This window comes from Leptinotarsa decemlineata, unplaced genomic scaffold, assembly GCF_025532065.1.
Source record: "Leptinotarsa decemlineata unplaced genomic scaffold, Ldec_3_MD MMD2_tig00003736_RagTag_RagTag, whole genome shotgun sequence".
NCBI lineage: Eukaryota > Metazoa > Arthropoda > Insecta > Coleoptera > Chrysomelidae > Leptinotarsa > Leptinotarsa decemlineata.
In genome coordinates, this window is record NW_027412593.1 from 4,497,387 (window position 1) to 4,515,780 (window position 18,394).

Consider the following 18,394-nt stretch of genomic DNA (forward strand, 5'->3'; position numbering starts at 1 on the left):
GAGTATCATATACATCTAGAATAATAATCTTTTCTAACTAACTTCATTTCACCTCGACAGAGACAGACTTGTCTGGCCATCAGTGGCCACCGTCATCGGCCATAGAGATCCTTCTAGATCTACCTCTTTTCCACATTTTTCTGGAAGGAGACGCTAGATTGACTGCATATAGACTTGTGCACATTGCCAATTGCACAAATCAATGTAATTCAGAGTACAACAGACTGCTGGTTGACACAACATTCTGGGAATGTCCTCTGACTTTATGCCTCCGACTGTTAACTACGAACTGCCTTGAAAAGTACTGTTCCCGAGTAGAGAGGACTGAATCCTCCGGGGAAGGAAATATTAGGAACAGATTGTTGTTGGTTCACAGATGGATTATAAACACCTTCAGGTTCTGGTGCAGGTGTTTTCAGTCACATACCCAGGACAGAGATATCAACCTGTCTAGGAACCAATGTGACTGTATTTCAAGCGTAAATGTATGCTAACAAATTGTGTACTGAGAGATTGGAAGAATCCAACCTCTTACACAAGTCAATAAATATTTTCCCGGACAGTCAAGCGGCGTTGAAAGCTCTTGGCTCCTACCACGTCTAAATTGGTAGCGAATTACCAAAAACGACTCACTTCGATAGGAAGACTTAACATTGTCTCTGGTCTGGTTTCCTGGCCATACTGGCCTGGAAGGCAATGAAGCTGCTGACTCCCTCGCTTCATCGGGCCAGAACCTGTCATTGGCATTGCTTGAGGCTTTGCCAAACAAACATTGAACACCTGGATGACAAGAAGATTCATGGACATCTGGCAGAACTTCCAGGATTGGCTCACTCCAAGGAGTTTCATCCCAACACCAAACGATAATTTTTTACACCTCGACACGTGGCGTGATCGAAATGTCCAAGAAAAAAATTAAAGGTTGGATATTTGATGGAAGAGGAGAATTTTTCAATGGCTTATTGAAACAAACCAAATATACATTATATTGCTTTGCTGACGACAGCACACTTGTCTCGTCATTCCATTTGGATTTCAGGACATCGGTTATAGCGGCACATCTTCACCGGCAGCAGGAAGTTGTATACCCTAATGAGGATCTAGAAGTGATTTCGGATTGGGGTGACCAGGTTCAATTCAATGCCACAAAAACCCAGGCGTCGGTTTTCTCCAAGAAGATAAATGTCTCCGAAACGGATACAATAATGTTAGATCGGACAATGTCGCTTTCTGCTTCGATAAGTTTGTTGAGGGTTAAAATGAACACCAATATGTCTTGGCACAATCATGTCGCTGGAATTGCAGAGGCTGCTTTTCGAAAGCTTGGAATACTGTTCCAAACCAGAAAACTGTACACACTTTGCTTTCTAAAGCTCAGACCAGACCTTCTTTGGAGTATTGTTCTCATGTATGAGAACTGCTCTGCCCACAAACATACCCTGAAGTTGCTGGATTCCATCCAGAAAAGAGTCATCCGCCTGATTGAAGACACGAACATCACCTTGATAACCTGGAACATCGAAAAAGGGTTGGAGATTTGTCTTTCTTCTATAGACACTTTCACGGAAAGTGTTCAAGTGACTTGATACATTTGATTCCACCCAGAACGGTACATATCAGGAATACGCGACGGACTGTTGCTGCTCATCGTTTTGGGGTTCAACACAGTACACCTCGAACTTCACTGTTTAAGAACACTTTCATCTGGAGAACTGCGTTTATGTGGAATGAACTTCCTGAGAACGTTTTTCCAAATGGATCTCCAGCGATTCAAATCCAATGTAAATCGCTATTTTCGCACAGGCACCGCTCTGAGAGCGTAAGGATTTTTTCCTCTAGTGCTTGTGATTTCCAGATAGTAGATATCAACTTATAATATACAAACACAAATATATGTATCTATATATATTTCAATATTAAATTTTACAAAAAGGATTTGAAGCTTTATATCTTCTATATATATATATATATATATATATATATTTATATATATATATATATATATATATATATATATGTATATATATATATATATATATATATATATATATATATATATATACATATATATATATATATATATATATATATATAAACAAACTCTTGATACTCCAATGGGAGCTAAGATTAACCCCGTTTTAGCAGCTTATGTCATGGATGACCTGTTAGATTTGGTCTTATAGGTACTTCCTTTCCTTCAATCTTTTCTTTATAAAAAAATATGTCGATGACATTATTATATCCCTTCCTCATGATGGAATATCTGAGATTGTGGACATCTTCAATAGTTATGACCCTTACATACAGTTCACTATCGAAACTGAGAACAACCAACAATGGGTTCCATTCCTTGACACTAAGGTTATCAGAACACCAGATAATACTTTACTCATAGATTGGTATCGCAAACTTATCAATTCTGGTAGGTTCTTGAACTATTGGTCATACCATAAACAGTCAACGAAAATCAATTTGCTCAAACAAATGAAGAACCGCATTCTGCAGATTTCCAATCCTTCTTTCCATAAAAAAAATTTAGGTACACTTTTCCAATCATTTATTAACAATTCCTACCCGGATCCTCTACTTAAGAAGATCTTATTTAGTACGTCAACCATTGACGTTCAAATTAACAATAACAACCAGTTGGACACAAACCCTTTGGAGTCTGAAAATGTCACAATTGGGACTGATCAACCTCCAGTTCCTATTATTTTCTCTTCTTCACCATACATAAGTGAAATGGACTATAATTCAACAAAAAGTTCATCAACTGAAAAAACACATCTGAAAGATTGTTTTTGGAAATGTCATTTATTTTACAATCTAATAATTGCCTCAACAAAAGATCAGACATTGATCACCTCAGTGAAATCTATGCCTTGACAAAAATCTACATGAATTACAAACCAATAATGATTCTGGTTTTTCATTACTATAATTTTCATGAATTTCAAACATTTTCTCTTCAACAAAAAAATTCCAACCTCCCTAAGGCAGGGTTTTACTTTCATTTAACAACTCTTCACTTGTATTCTCCTAAAGACTAATGAGGATGTTGTTCAATCAATCAACATTTTTGGGTTTTCTCCTTGAGTTACTTATAGAACAGCAGATGTCTCTGATCACACTTGCACCATAATTAGTTTTCTTTTGTTCCATGGCTTATCATCTACAAACAAACACACCTTTTTAAACTGAATTACATGACAGCTGACAGTGTCAATTGTTTTGTGTCTCTCTTTTTGTTTTTCAACCTCATGGCTTTTACCAGTAATCCATAATTTTGAAACAATCAACGATTTTTAGTAAAATTTTAATGTGATATTCTTCTTTGTATCCTGTGAGGAGTCAACCTCTTTCATTTAGTGACGTGTTTATTGTATTGATATGTTTCAATTGTTTAAATGTAGCATTCTTTTCGACAAGGCCAACCTCACTATTAGTAAGTGTGACCTTTCATATTAATGATTTTTTATGATGTATTACCATCATACAAAATTTCTAGCTTTTCCCCGAAGATGATAATAAATTTTATCGAAATATTGGAATAACTTGTGTTATAAGAGTACACTTCCCTTCTGCTCATCACCCAAAGAAAGTTCCCAAATCTAGAAAGGTTAATGCAGTCAAGCTGCTGGAAAATACTTCCATTAAAATCAAAAAATTAATAGGTGGTACTGACGATGCCCAATAGGCTGAAATAGCTGTCTACCGGTGGCTCTTAAATTGAAATCAATGTGGGAATGATTAAAAAAGTACTTATCTATTATATATATATATATATATATATATATATATATATATATATATATATATATATATATATATATATATATATATATATGTATATATATATATATATTAATATATATATATATATATATATATATATATATATATACATATATATTATATATAACATTGTTTTTCTATCTGTTTTTGAACCATTTTATATTTTATTCTCACGTTATTGTCCTGACGAAGGTGTGAAAAATACCGAAAGCTTGACATATAACAAAGAGTTTTCTTTGTAACAGCCCAACTATTGACTGCAACCTCACGAATTAAATCGATTTATAGTTAATCCAGTCACTAATTATTCTGTTATATATATATATATATATATATATATATATATATATATATATATATATATATATATATATACGGTAAAATAGATTAACAGGGTCTCTCCCTGAATAACATTACAAATCATACTTACAGTAAAAATGAGCGAAAATCAATAAATTGAACATTAAATTGACGAGAAAGTTGTAGATGTATAGGATTTTTTGTCGCTAAATATATATATATATATATATATATATATATATATATATATATATATATATATATATATATATATATATATATATATATATATACATTTGTACTTTTTTATGCAAAATGCTTTTCACTTCCTGTGAATATATATTATTATTATTTAAGCACCCTACCTTTTAGATCGGATTTAACCATGAAGTCATCCTATTTTGTAGGGAAATTTGAAAATATATCAGGTATGACTGATTCAATAAGGTGTGCGTGTATTTAATACATTGAAAAGTGCTTTACATAGAAAGTAATGGAAATTTCAATAGGAATTCAAAAGTAAGAGCAATTTTTGTTCAATAAAAAAAAATCTATTAAGCATTATTGTGAGTAAACCATATTTTTGTTACACACCGTATACACAAAAACAATAAAAAGTCTTTCGAAATTTGTTATATCAAATCATACAACAACAATGAATGTTAGAAATAAATACTACATTTTTCACTTTTTAACAGACTCAATTATGTGCGCCTATGAAACATGCACTTGAAAATGAATTATTACTCCGCTGCTAAAGAAAATGGACTATAGTAGACAAAATTATTCATATCCAGGTAGGAGAATGACTTACGACGACAGGGACGGACGAAGCTGACAGATGACAGTTGGATAACGTTTTCTGTGTTCCTTTTGATTAACATTACTCGACTATAACGAAACCATGATTCGTAAGTGAAAACCTCACATTAAAATGTGTTTCTGCATACTATTGTTACTGATGATTTGTATAATCCTAGAGTTGCTCAAATTATTAGTAACAAAATAGCAGGTACAAAGGTAGAAACCAGGTAAAAACTATTGTTACAAGGGTTACATGAAAAACAATTTAAATTTCCTAGAATTAGTCAAACCCTTATCAACAATAGTTTTTACCTGCTGGATAACTGTTTGTTCTTCTAATAATAATAATAAAAATAAATGCTTTTATTGAAAGGTTACTCAGTACAAGAGATAATAAACTAACCTAACAAATGGCAGAAATCAACATTTACTCACGATAAATCAATATATATATATATATATATATATATATATATATATATATATATATATATATATATATATATATATATATATATATATATATATATATATATATATATATATATATATATATATGTGTGTGTGTGTGTGTATTTCATGTTTGAATGATTTCCTGGACCCAAATGTCACGCAGAGAGCTGTAGCTGCCTCCGTGGAAATTTTATTAATTTTCTTTTATACACAAAATCCATTAACTGAAACCACAATTGTGCGGCTGGCTTCTGCTGATGGGTCTATGAATTTGTAGTTCTTTTGACAAGCAAGTGTTGCCCATCCTTACACTTGGCTGCACCATACTGATGATGGGTCAAAAGCCAGAAACATGTGTATATGGTTTGCCCATTTCTTGAGTGCTATGTCCGATGAATTATCCCGAACTATAAGCAGACTTTCCAACGCGTACACACAGCGAGTTTTAGATACAGTATAACCACCGTACAGATCAGTATCCATTGCTTTACATGTTCGGTTTGTCAATGCATAAGTAAGCGGCTTGAGAGTATTCGATCGTTAGTTACGCAGTTACGGTAGAAGTAAGTCTCCAAAGGTCCTCACTGTAAAATATTTTCCATTTCGCGCCCACCCAGGATGGGTGAAACGGTGGGTTGCAGAATATGAGGTATAATGTTTTTAAAAGCCTGTAGCAGGGCTCCTACAATATTATGTACTAACATCAACCCTGTATTGAAAATACTCGTAATCAATAAACTTTTTTCGAAAGACATTTTTGTGAAGGACTCAATATTTCCTACAATACACCAAAAAAACTCATGAAAAATTGAAAACCTCAAAGAATCCGCATACATCATTTCACCAGGCAACAAGTGTATTTCGAATAGCTCTGTGGAAATGGATCGTACCTGGTTTTCGGTACTATGAAGAGAACCTTAACTGAGCTATCAAAATACATCTGAGTGGCTATGTCTACTTTTTTTTTTTAATGAAATGGTACTTTTCAACATGAGTACATGCTCCACAAAGTGGAGAATTTGACAGTTTCAGATTTTTGTGCCACATAAGCCAAAACATCCTGTGTAATAATTTTGCATTTATTCATATCCATCCATTTCGAAAACCAATCATAACCATTTTCGTGCCTGTGCTTTCCAGGCAATAATTGTGCTGTAGCAGCAACTGCTGCATAGGAAACTTCGTAAAGCACATTTTCACTCACTACCGCTGCTGCTTTCAATAGTTTATTGCGATAATCACGATAGTAATGATCAACTGAATTTATCAACACCATACCTACCAATATTTACATCCAGTATACTCCGCTTCTAGACGTACTTTTATGTCTCCACCATTGTCTATATAGTGGGTGGGTCCTACTTGGCTTTTGGAATCTCATCGTTTTCAGCCTTCTGTCGATATATGTAGTTCCATTGTTTACGAATGTTCACAAAGAAAAATCAAGTACCTTTAGACATACAAACCTAGCCCTTCGAATTGGTTGAACTTAGGTGCTTAAAAAGAAACATTGCAAAACTACATTGCAAATTTTGGTGACACCGAATAGTTCATCGAAGTTTTGATAAAAACTATTTATGGGTTTATTATTAATGAAGTTCAACATTTGAGTCTGGAAATGGTATTTTTGTTAATTTTCCTCTACGAAAATACAAACTTGAGTAAAATCTCTTCGATTTAACAAATTTAACACATGAATATGGGGTATAACTATTTTGCAGGTCTGCAAATTGTTCACAGTAGACATTATTGTCGTAATCTTGTAGGAGGACAAAAATTTTTGGAGGTCGGGTCTGCCAGACATGAATCTCGACCAGGTTGATCATTTTCGACAGAAAAAATTTCCAACCCCCACCCAAAAATTTCACAATTCTCAAAAAATTGGAAATACATTTTGCAGGTCGGCGGAAATACTTGCAGGTCAGGTCTGCCAGATATGAATCTCGACCAGGTTAATCAATATCGACAAAAAAAATTCCAACCCCCACCCTTTTAGTATGCCAAACATGAATGTCGACCAGCTAAATCATTTTCGACAAAAAAATTTTCCAACCCCCACCCAAAAATTTCACAATTCTCAAAAAATTGGAAATACATTTTGCAGATCGGCGGAAATACTTGCAGGTCGGGTCTGCCCGATATGAATCTCGACCATGTTAATCATTTTCGACAAAAAAAATTTCAACCCCCACCCTTTCAGTATGGAAAAATTCCACATTCCTCATTAAATTGAAAATAAACCTTGCATGTCGGCAGAAATTCTTGCAGGTCGGGTATGCCAAACATGAATCTCGACCAGATTAATCATTTTCGACAGAAAAATTTTCCAACCCCCCCTCAAAAATTTCACAATTCTCAAAAAATTGGAAATACATTTTGCAGGTCGGCGGAAATTCTTGCAGGTCGGGTCTGCCAGATATGAATCACGACCAGGTTAATCATTATCGACAAAAAAAATTCCAACCCCCACCCTTTTAGTATGCCAAACATGAATGTCGACTAGCTAAATCATTTTCGACAGAAAAATTTTCCAACCCCTCCCAAAAATTTCACAATTCTCAAAAAATTGGAAATAAATTTGCCGGTCCTGTCGTTACTTCTTTTGTAAATTGTTTTGATTTCTTCAAAATATAATTCAGGCAACCCAATAAATTCGTCAGGTAGGTACGCCCTAACACAATGAAAATTCGTATTTCTTCGTTAAGGAAATTTTTGTATTGCCGTAATCCTTCTTTCGAAGTTTATTTCTCCCCAATAAATTATAATTCGTAATATTTTTATATTTATCTATCCTGGAAGTAACGAAAATATTAATTTTTGGTAAAAATTCGATTGTTTTATAATTTGGTATGATCAAATAGCATCTCAATTCATTAACCATCTTGAAGGCGTAGATGTGGAATTTTTCCATACTCATAGGGTGCGGGATTAAATTTTTTTGTCGAAAATGATTAACCTGGTCGAGATTCATGTCTGGCAGACCCGACCTGCAAGAATTTCCGCAGACCTGCAAAACTCATTTCCAATTTTTTAAGAATTGTGAAATTTTTGGGTGGGGGTTGGAAATTTTTTTTGTCAAAAATGATTCATGTCTGGCAGACCCGACCTCCAAAAATTTCTGTCCTCCTAAAAAATTACGAGAGCAATGTATACCGAGAACAATTTGCTGACCTGCAAACCTGCAAAATAGTTAACCCATGAATATGTACTCTTCATATCGAGAGGTTAGAAAAAACAAAATTTTCACTTTTATTTAGTAGTAAACAAAATCCAGTTTTTCGAAAACGAGATTGATATTTTGTTTTGGATGTAATTTTTTTGTTGGAGTTAGAGCTCAACTAGTATTACCATTTTACAAATACTCATGAATTCATATCATTTTATTACATTCATTAATTACACACGGTGAGTGATTTCCAATAAATTTATTATTACCATTTCTTTCACTTTCACTTTACTGTTCTGTTATACACTAATGCCATCATTATTCTATATTTGTTGGGGATGGTTTTTATAACACAGAGTATATTTAAACATATACCCCTTGTAAATTAAACCTTTAAGCTTAAACTCAAGAATGTATAAGAATCATTGAACATACGCTTTAATAAAATATTCAGAAAATAATATATTCCACCCGCTTAGTATCACTAGTTATTAAAACCTCTCTATTCTCAACAGTCTGCATTTTGACATATGTTTCATTCATTGCCATATAATAACTCTTCATGAATTGAAAATCACCTGAGCTTACTTCTATATGGAACATAAAATTGCGGAAACTATTTTCGCCAATTTTCCAAACACCCTGTACATTAACCTTCACCTGAAAATGTCTACCTCTATTTTGACATCATTCGTCGATGAGAAAAAGATTTTAAACCTGCAATTATCACAAGATATTATTCCAAACTGTAACCTAGGCAATGAGGCCAATTAATTTTAAAAAATCTGAGGTCTACTGCGGTGTATCATTCTTACCTACCGCTTCATACTGAAAATCACCCTTTTACAAATTCTCACTTTTTCAACCTGATTGTGTACCTACACTTTCTATAGAAAATATACCCAAATCGACAAATAAAATTTATCATTATCTCAACTACGGTATAAATCTTGCACAGAGATGAATCATTCATTAATATTGAATGTTTTAACATTTTTCACTCACCCTGTAGCCAGTCATTCAAACATATGTTGTTTTCCATTGTCAGTAAACTGGTATCATAATATGTTCACAATAAGCATTGAAAACTGTCCCTCTGTCAATAATGACTATTTTCAGTCTTACATTTTTGAACCCATACAATGAGATGAAAAACCTTATAAAAGAAACCTGAATTATACTAATTTATCTTAATTTTGTACACACCCTGTAGAACACATAACGAAATCATTACATAAAGTTTGACATTATCTACTGCATAATTATTGCGCAGAGATAAATCAATACCGCCCCTTTATTAATATCGAATGTTTCAACACTTTTACACACCCTGTAGCCAGATATTCAAACCTATAAAGTTTGCCATTATCAGTAATCTGGAATCATACGCTCACAACGATCATTGAAAATTGCTACTCCGTGAATAAATACTGACTGTTTACTTTCATTTTTACACATCCTGTAGGCCACACTTCCAGACAAATTAATAAAAAATAAGCTCTGACTTTTCCAGCCCAATTTTTTACACATTTGTGAACAAAAATTATGACTTCTCAAATAGCTTCCTACAGCAACTACATTTTTACACAACCTGTTACTACACATCAAAACAAAACTGAAACTCGAATTATCACCACTGCGGCATAACTTATGCACAGAAATAATTCAAAAGTGTTCCTTCATATATACTTAAATATTCAACCACATTGTTACACAGCTGGCTGGCCACGCATTGAATTCAATAAATAAAATTCGCTATTGTCGTTTAATACGTAACTACGTTTTTCCCTGAGTCGTAATGTTCAATGTCACCTTCACCAACTTCCCTCCCCCCAACAAATCATTAGTTTCTCCGAACTCCCTCCTCATACACGCTGTCGGTAGTAGTGCGATACTTAGTACATATCTCGGTTCTCGGTCTGCTAAACAACAGCTCAGCAGTTGTCACGTAGTCAGACTAGTCCGTGAGAGCTGTGAATGGAACTTGCACATATTTGAGGGAATAACGGAATAAGTAAATAACTCATACCTATAAATAGGAACCAGCCGAATGCATTATTGATACCTGAGAAAATGCATTGTTCAGCGTAAATGAGGGATCGATAGCGCATGCGCGTTTTGGCTATTGATGATTATAACGATGTTTGACGTCTCCTTTTCAAGTTCCAAACTTAACTTGAATCACTTCGGGCAAAAAAACGAACTTGATAATGTCTTCATCGTTACCTAATTCATAAAACAAATTATAAAAATAATCACATTCACAATTCTGTGTATTATTGCTCACTTACGTTCGATAATAGAACAAGGGGTGACAAGAGGAGAATGGAATGTATCCGACCGAGGCTACCCGACGTCCCCCGAAATATTTTCGTTTGGCGCTATAAACCCATGTACTGATCTAGCCTCCTCATTTACCAGTCGCCAGCTTGAGTTTGTTTCGAGAAAGGGAGGGAGCAGATTGTAGTTAGTCGATGAACCAATTTCTTATTGGGTGTTTCCTGTGAAAGTTTTATGTCAAGCGAATTGTCCAAACTTGAAAATGGCTTCAGTAGAAAATGTTTGTAGGTTGTGCCTATCCAATGAAAACCTAGTCTCGGTTTTCGACAAGAGGTTTAATAGTGTGAACGATATAAAAAATGTGATACTCATTACAACAGGAGTTGAGGTAAGTCAACGTTTCTTTCACAAAATTGGTTAGATTTGTCGAAAGTGCTGTTAATCTTTGCTGGAGGCTACTACTAGTTTCCTCGTGAAATGTCGGCTCCGTTTATCAGGGTCGGCCATTTTGTATATCTTGCTACGAGCTTGGTTCCATAATTTTCAGAACAAAATGTAAATTAGTTTCATTTGGTTAACTAACACGTTATATTTGCTGATACACATACAGGGACCCCTGAATTTTCCCAAGATTCATATAACAAAATAAATGAATATAGAACTGAGTCAACAAATTAGTTTTTGATATCTTTTTGGTTCAATATTTTTTTGAGCGGATTGAGGAAGCGGCTATATTTGTTCAAATGCATTCAATTAAATATGGGGAAATTTTAATACTCACTTATTTACTTGACTATCTACAAAATGTCATTTTGTATGTTTTATACAAGCCTGGTTTGATAATTTTTGAAACAAACAAAAAATTGAAATAAATGGAATAGAAATATAGGAGTATTTAGCACTTCTCTATTTAAATTGTGGAACAGGGGCACGTTTTATAATTTCGATAGAAGCTTGTTTCATGAAAGAGATTCGGAATATACGTCATGAATTGAACTTGATTGCAGGTTTAATTATGTTAAATACTGGGGTACAGTGTAACTACTTTTATTCGGGTTTGAAGGCCGTCAATTTTTGGAAGTTTAATGTGCCGCCAGGTATCTGACGACAGGTAGAAAAGGGTCAATGAATGTTATTGATAATGTACCTAATTCAGATACAGATTAGCACACCAAACTACCTGACTCAACATAAATACGCTTTACGCAGTCGTAATACCCAGTCATCGAAGATACATTCACGATGTATGAACTCCTGAAGAAGCAAGTCACTTGCGCCAGCGAAACGTTAGGAAGAAATTCCAAAAATCGATGGCCTTCAAACTGGGGTATAGGTTAGAGGAGTGAGTCGTACTAAAGTGTCGTCGATATACAGGGGCGGTTCAATGTCTTACATTATTTGGATAGAAGTGGAAGTAGTGCTTATGTATCATCGATATACAAGAGTGATACTACCCCCACCTCTACTAGAGTATAGGTGGGAGTATTACTCCCACCTATACTCTAGTATATATATATATATATATATATATATATATATATATATATATATATATATATATATATATATATTTTCTGCCACTTCATGTTAGGTAGTAGCTATCTTTCATGGAGTAAGAGTATTGTAAGTTTTTGCTGGAGACTACTACTGTTTTCCTTTTGGAATGTTAGTTTCGTTAACTCGTTATTTTTCTACAAAGCTGGTTCAGTAATTCGTGAAACAAAATGAGATTCTGTGTAAACTTGGTTGACACCTAATAAAAAATATAGGGGGTACTAAGTATTTTTCTCAGCTCCATAAAAATTATGGTTTGCGAGTATAGAACAATGAGGCAATTTTGTTTGATATAATTCGGTCCAATCATTTTTGGAACAGAATAGTGATTCGGTTATTTGGTGATAGACATACGTCTATCATTCATCAGTGAGTTTTCTACACTCATGTTCAGTTACACGGAATATTCCATGGTCAGGGGTCAGTTTTGACCCCGTGCTGTATATCGAGTATTTACTATTCCTATCAACAACAAAAAAAGTCCGAATTGAACGTTACATTTTATAGTTAGGTATTTTTTGACTCGATAGTAAGATGATTCAATAGTGGAAACCAATTGAAACTATTTTATTTTCCTGCTGGGTATAACTGTAAACTCCTCACTTTTCTCAACCATATTCCATTTCCTTGTAGTCTTCAACCCGCACTTTGCCCTGTCAAGTAACCAGTTTCCTTACTGATGTAAGTATTATTATTAACATCCATTTGGTGTTTTCAAAATCGACATTTTCGAACTCTGCTACGTCATGTTAGATAGAATCATCTATCCCTCAAGAAGTAGAAGCAGAAATATTTGTCGAAGATGTGCGAATGAACACTAGATGCTTGAGTTTTCGAACAAACCAAACCTCCCATTGCAATGCAAAACCTACCAATTTGTAGTAGCATATTACGTATCCAGATGAAAGCAGCTGCAAAGCCAAGCTTCGACATCAGCCGCCGAGCGAGTCCAGAAACTTTGCACTCATGATCCTGTGCCAAGACCCACTGACTTTGGACCTAACCTAACCTACCAGCAATTTATTGATATTGGATTCTATTGGACTCTATCCATGCTCAGCTGAAGTAATGGGTATAACGAACTCGTCTGATTGTGTCCGATCAGAAAGGTTCAGCACTGCTTTTCTGTAATATTGTGGTGATGGATTCTATTGGGTCTGACGTTATAAACCGTTTGTGATACCTATTTATGGATTTTCCATCGTTTCCACCATGAGACGGTCAATTATGAATTTCATTAGTACAGACTCCCATTGTCTAATATGATTTGAAATCATTGAAAGAAGAAATGGTGAATGAATAGCTGAAAATGGCAGTTATACTAAGCAACAACACCCTGAAATGAAATTACAATAAAATAAATATTAAACAAAAAATTGAACAATAAAAATTAAAAGATTTAAAACCAAATTATTTCACGAAGTTACGATTGCTAGTATCCACAATCGTCTTCGGGTGATAACTGGAATATCCCTCCGAGAGATGACATTTATAGGTCATTCGAGTGATTTCACCTATTCCCTCTTCCCTCTCTCCGCTTCACCAATTTAGCGGGAGATGACCGTTTGGCGGGAATTGGCGGGAGTTGACCGTTTGGCGGGAGTTGACTAATATCCTGGCTGAATGTTCTGATGTTGTGCTTCGACCCAATTTTTCTTATCCTTTCCGACAAGCCTCTGATGTAGGGAAGTGCAAGGACTGATTGTGAGGGCTTCTCTTTCTCGCGAGGCTCTTGTTATCTTCAAGATCTTTTTGGTGATGCCTAGTTCCTTCTCGAGCTTTCTTTTGTATTGCAAAGCTCGAAAGAACGATCTACTAGAATCTTGATGATCAAGACTCTGGTAGACCGTGCTTTCAGGCTTTGTAATACGAAGGAAGGTCTCGAGATGGAACTAGGTATTATCAAAAAAGAACTTCAACGGAATGGTAACTCCACTTTGGAAGAAGACAGCAAGAGCCTAACAAGGAAGAGAAGTCGCCACAACCAGTACTTGCACTTTCCTACATCAGAGGATTATCGGACTGGATAAGAAGAATCGGGACTAATCTCATATCGGTGAAACTGAGAGGTCATTGCGAGGAGAAACCAGCAAATTGGGTATAGCAGAGCATGTTTGGTCTCATCAACGTAACATCAAGTGGTCCCAAGCTGAGATCATCCACAGGGAGGAACACTGGTTTAGGAGGAAATCCAAAAAGGTCGGTCGGTAGCCAGGCGGTTCGACGTAAGTGCTTTTTTCACTCACTCGAATTGACTGCCGTGTTGGTCGATGGTTCAAGCCCTAGTCTGAACGATCGATTTTCACTTGCTATCGCCAAACCCATGTTAGGAAGCACACGTTAAAAGGTAAGACGTCGCAAAAATTTCGGCTTCTGAGGGTTGTCGTTAGTAGGGGTGCGACAGCTGGTTAACGGAAAAACAGATTTCAAACAGAACATATTTTTTATATGTTATCCGCATTCAGCCAAGCTAGCGTAGAGATACACAACATATAGAAACCCATAATCAAGCGGAACATGGTCAATTTCCGCCAAACGGTCATCACCCTCTAAACCGGTGAAGCAGAGAGAGGGGATAGGTGAGAGCACTCGAGTGACTTATGAATAGTCATCTCTCGGAGGAATAAATCCAGTCATCACCCGAAGACGATTGTTGATAGTAACAATCCAATCCGTGTTAGGAATCACACGTTAAAAGGTAAGACCTCGTTAATCCTTAGCTCGCACAAATTTCGACTTCTGAGGGTTGTCGTTCGTAGGGGTGCGACAGCTGGTTAACGGAAAAACAGATTTTAAACAGAACATATTTTTTATATGTTGTCCTATGGCGCATTCATCCAAGCTAGCGTAGAGATACGCAACATATAGAAACCCATAATCAAGTGGAAAACGGTAAACTCCCGTCAAACGGTTATCACACGCTAAACCGGTGAAGCAGAGAGAGGGGATAGGTGAAAGCACTCGAATGACCTATAAATAGTCATCTCTCGGAGGAATAAATCCAGTCATCACCCGAAGACGATTGTGGATACTAACAATCGAAACGTCGTGAAATAACTTGACTTGAAATCTTTCAATTTTATTTCATTTTGATTGTTCAATTTTAAATTTTTTGACTAATTTTTATTGTAATTTCATTTCAGGGTTTGGTTGCTTATTAATATTGTCATTTTCAGCAGTTCATTCTAATTCTATTTTTTCAGGGATTTCAATTTATATTATGTCATATTAGACAAGGAAAGTCCGAAGTAATGAAATTCAACATGAAACATTGTCAAGCACCTTCAGACAAACGGCCAATTATGTTTCAATCGCTCCGGTGCATCGAATTTCCTATTTTGATGCGAAGGTTCATCAGTTCTATGAACAGTTGTGAGCTGTTGCTATTATTTACAAATATCATTTATTGAATGACAGATATACTATCATCATAATAACGTCATAAAATTCCCCTTACTTATGCATTTATTGTGTTTTTTACATTACACCTTTTCTTTCTTCACCATTCAGAAACAACATGCAACTTTCAATGTAAGCATGGATATTTTTATCATGGTGTTTTTTTCCAGAATCAAATTAAATCATAACTGCATTTAAAGATAATATTTTGAAAAATTTTACTTGGTTCCAAATATTACGCGCGATTTTGGGTAGGAGACCATGTTCCTGGGAGCCATGTCCTTTTCTTTCAACTCCCCATAAAACATCGCATCCTCAAGGACTGGGTAGGTCTCATATTCTTCTAGTTTTCCAAAAATTTTTAGTCATTTGTGATCCAAAGCCTCACATTCGCGTATAATGTCCCTTTGTTGCATTGCCCACAGATAAAGTCTTCCTTTTTTATTCAGGTGTCCTCTTAGTGGACAGTGTCCAATGAGTAGTCCTGTGATCGTTCTAAGCCGATCCCTGTTTTATTGAAGTAGTTCTTCGGGAAAGATCATCTCGGGAAAGATGGGTGTTTGAAAAGATGCTAAAAAGCACCAAGTCCTCCAAATGAAAGAGTTCTAAAAAATTTTTTGAAAATGAAGTGGTCTGCTCTTAGTTAGAAGCAAACTTTTGGATTACTGGTTTCGAGCACATTAAAACCAAGTCACTCGAACACGTATAAGTGTCTCTGAAAGGGAGTCAGGACCAATGGGATCTCATATCAAGCGGAGAGTTCTCTTCTAGATATTCAATATTCCAGAGAAGATGCGGAAGTGGACGAGTATACAACTTATTAGTTGGAAAAGCTTAATTTGTTATTATTATTGTGATAATGGAGAAGGGGGCAGGATGGGCCAATTCAGACTGGAAAACTCCCCGAACTACAAAAGATCGGACCGAACAGAAATTTCGGAACATGTGGGGGAGCACATATTGAATATGTGCATGGACCACATGGCACCGAAGTACACCTTTAACACAAACTTCACGTTCGAAACCGTGAAGAGTGGACGACCATTAGTCATCCCGAAAACATGTTTGGAAAAAACACCTGGTACACAGATGGATCGAAGACCAAACATGGAACGGGAGGTGGAATGTACCGAGCGGATAGAAATTTAAACTACAGCTATCCGCTAGGACTATACACATCCGTCTTTCAGGCGGAAGTGTATGCTATCTTGCAGTGTTCAAGGCTTATTAAATTGAGACCTCAAAGAAATGAGCGAATCAATATTTTAACAGACAGCAAGAGCCCACTAGGGGCTCTGACAAACCCGAAGGTGACATCAAAACTGGTCTGGGAACGCCATGAAGAACTGAATGAACTTGCAAACAGAAACAAATTAACTTTGTACTAGGTGTCAGGGTATTCAGGAATCACAGGTAATGCTAAAGCTGATGAATGCGCTAGGCACGGGTCATCAACTTCATATAGGTCCTGAACTAGCTATGGGGGTACCAAAATCATTGGTACGAAACCAGATTAGGACATGGACCAATAAGAAGCACATGGAGTACTGGACAAAAGTACCTGGCTACAAACTAGTACACGGAACGAGACTGTCATGAGAAGATGGGAGAATAAACGCAATAAGTCCAAGAGGCTGCAGTGTTTTCTGGAGACTTGGACTAAATGGACAAGTCAGACAGCTCCCAAGGGTAAAAAAAATATGAACTTAGCAAACAAAGTACCCTTTTTTCTACCCAAAAGTTTATTGCCCTGAATATCAAATGTACTGAGATTATTTTATTATTACAGATTTACGAAAAGGACGTAATATCCCAGAAAATATGTAAAAAATGCTGCCATATTTCCATTAAGATGTTTCAATTCCGGAATGCGTCTCAAGAAAATGATCGATATCTTAAGGTAAGGAAATTAAAAGATTTGTTGTATATATAATAATTATAATATTTCACTTCATATTAGGCAGGAGAAATGTTACATTATTTATTACAACAATTATTCTCTTATCTCGCTGACCCTCCACGAATTCCGTCAAATTGCAAAAAGGGTACAATCTGACATGAAAAAAATATCGAGTCTCCCAACATTTTTGAAAACTTCAATTTTTGTGGAGTAATTCAAATTAATTGGGGAATTGGCCGCTGTGGTAGTGCGCCCGACTCACGATCGGAAGGCCGTGGGTTCAGTTCCCGCCTCGATCAGATATTTTTCTCGAGATAATTTGTCTGGTTGAAGCTGGAATGATTCAGCAACCGTGTTAGGAATCACACGTTAAAAGATAAGACCTCGTTTGTCCTTAGCTCGCACAACAGAAACAGAAAACAAAGATCTCTTATAGTATCGTATCTCTAATAAAAATACTGCTTTGTATTGAAGTGTTGAGAATGAACCCCGGATGACATTTGAAGAAGCCTTGTGGGGTATAAGAACCTTGCTACTCCTCTCCCGGATGGGACGAATACTTTTTGGTGAAGAATACAATACAATATAAAAGTAACCTTCCTATGGCCTGGATCGACAACCGCAAGGCATTTGATACAACATCGCATAAACTCATCCATCTTTCATTTGCTCAAATGCCTTGCAGTACACGACTTGAAGAACGGATAGCACTTTGGAGGACTTGCATTACCATAAAATCTGAC

General features: G+C 35.7%; 1 protein-coding gene across 3 annotated transcripts in view; it reads left to right on the plus strand.

Moving 5' to 3' along the window:
- The window catches only part of LOC111510481 (uncharacterized), a 63,917-nt gene that overhangs the window by 33,814 nt on the left and 11,709 nt on the right, over nt 1-18,394 (plus strand). Inside the window, exons 1-2 of one of the 3 annotated variants that reach the window (XM_023166406.2) lie at nt 10,910-11,186; nt 17,541-17,651. In XM_023166406.2, coding sequence (XP_023022174.2) covers nt 11,061-11,186; nt 17,541-17,651 — 237 coding nt within the window. In that variant the 5' untranslated portion in view covers nt 10,910-11,060. Of the gene's footprint in view, nt 1-10,909; nt 11,187-17,540; nt 17,652-18,394 lie in introns of those variants that run through there. The other 2 variants (XM_074178325.1, XM_074178323.1) reach the window with 2 other exon arrangements.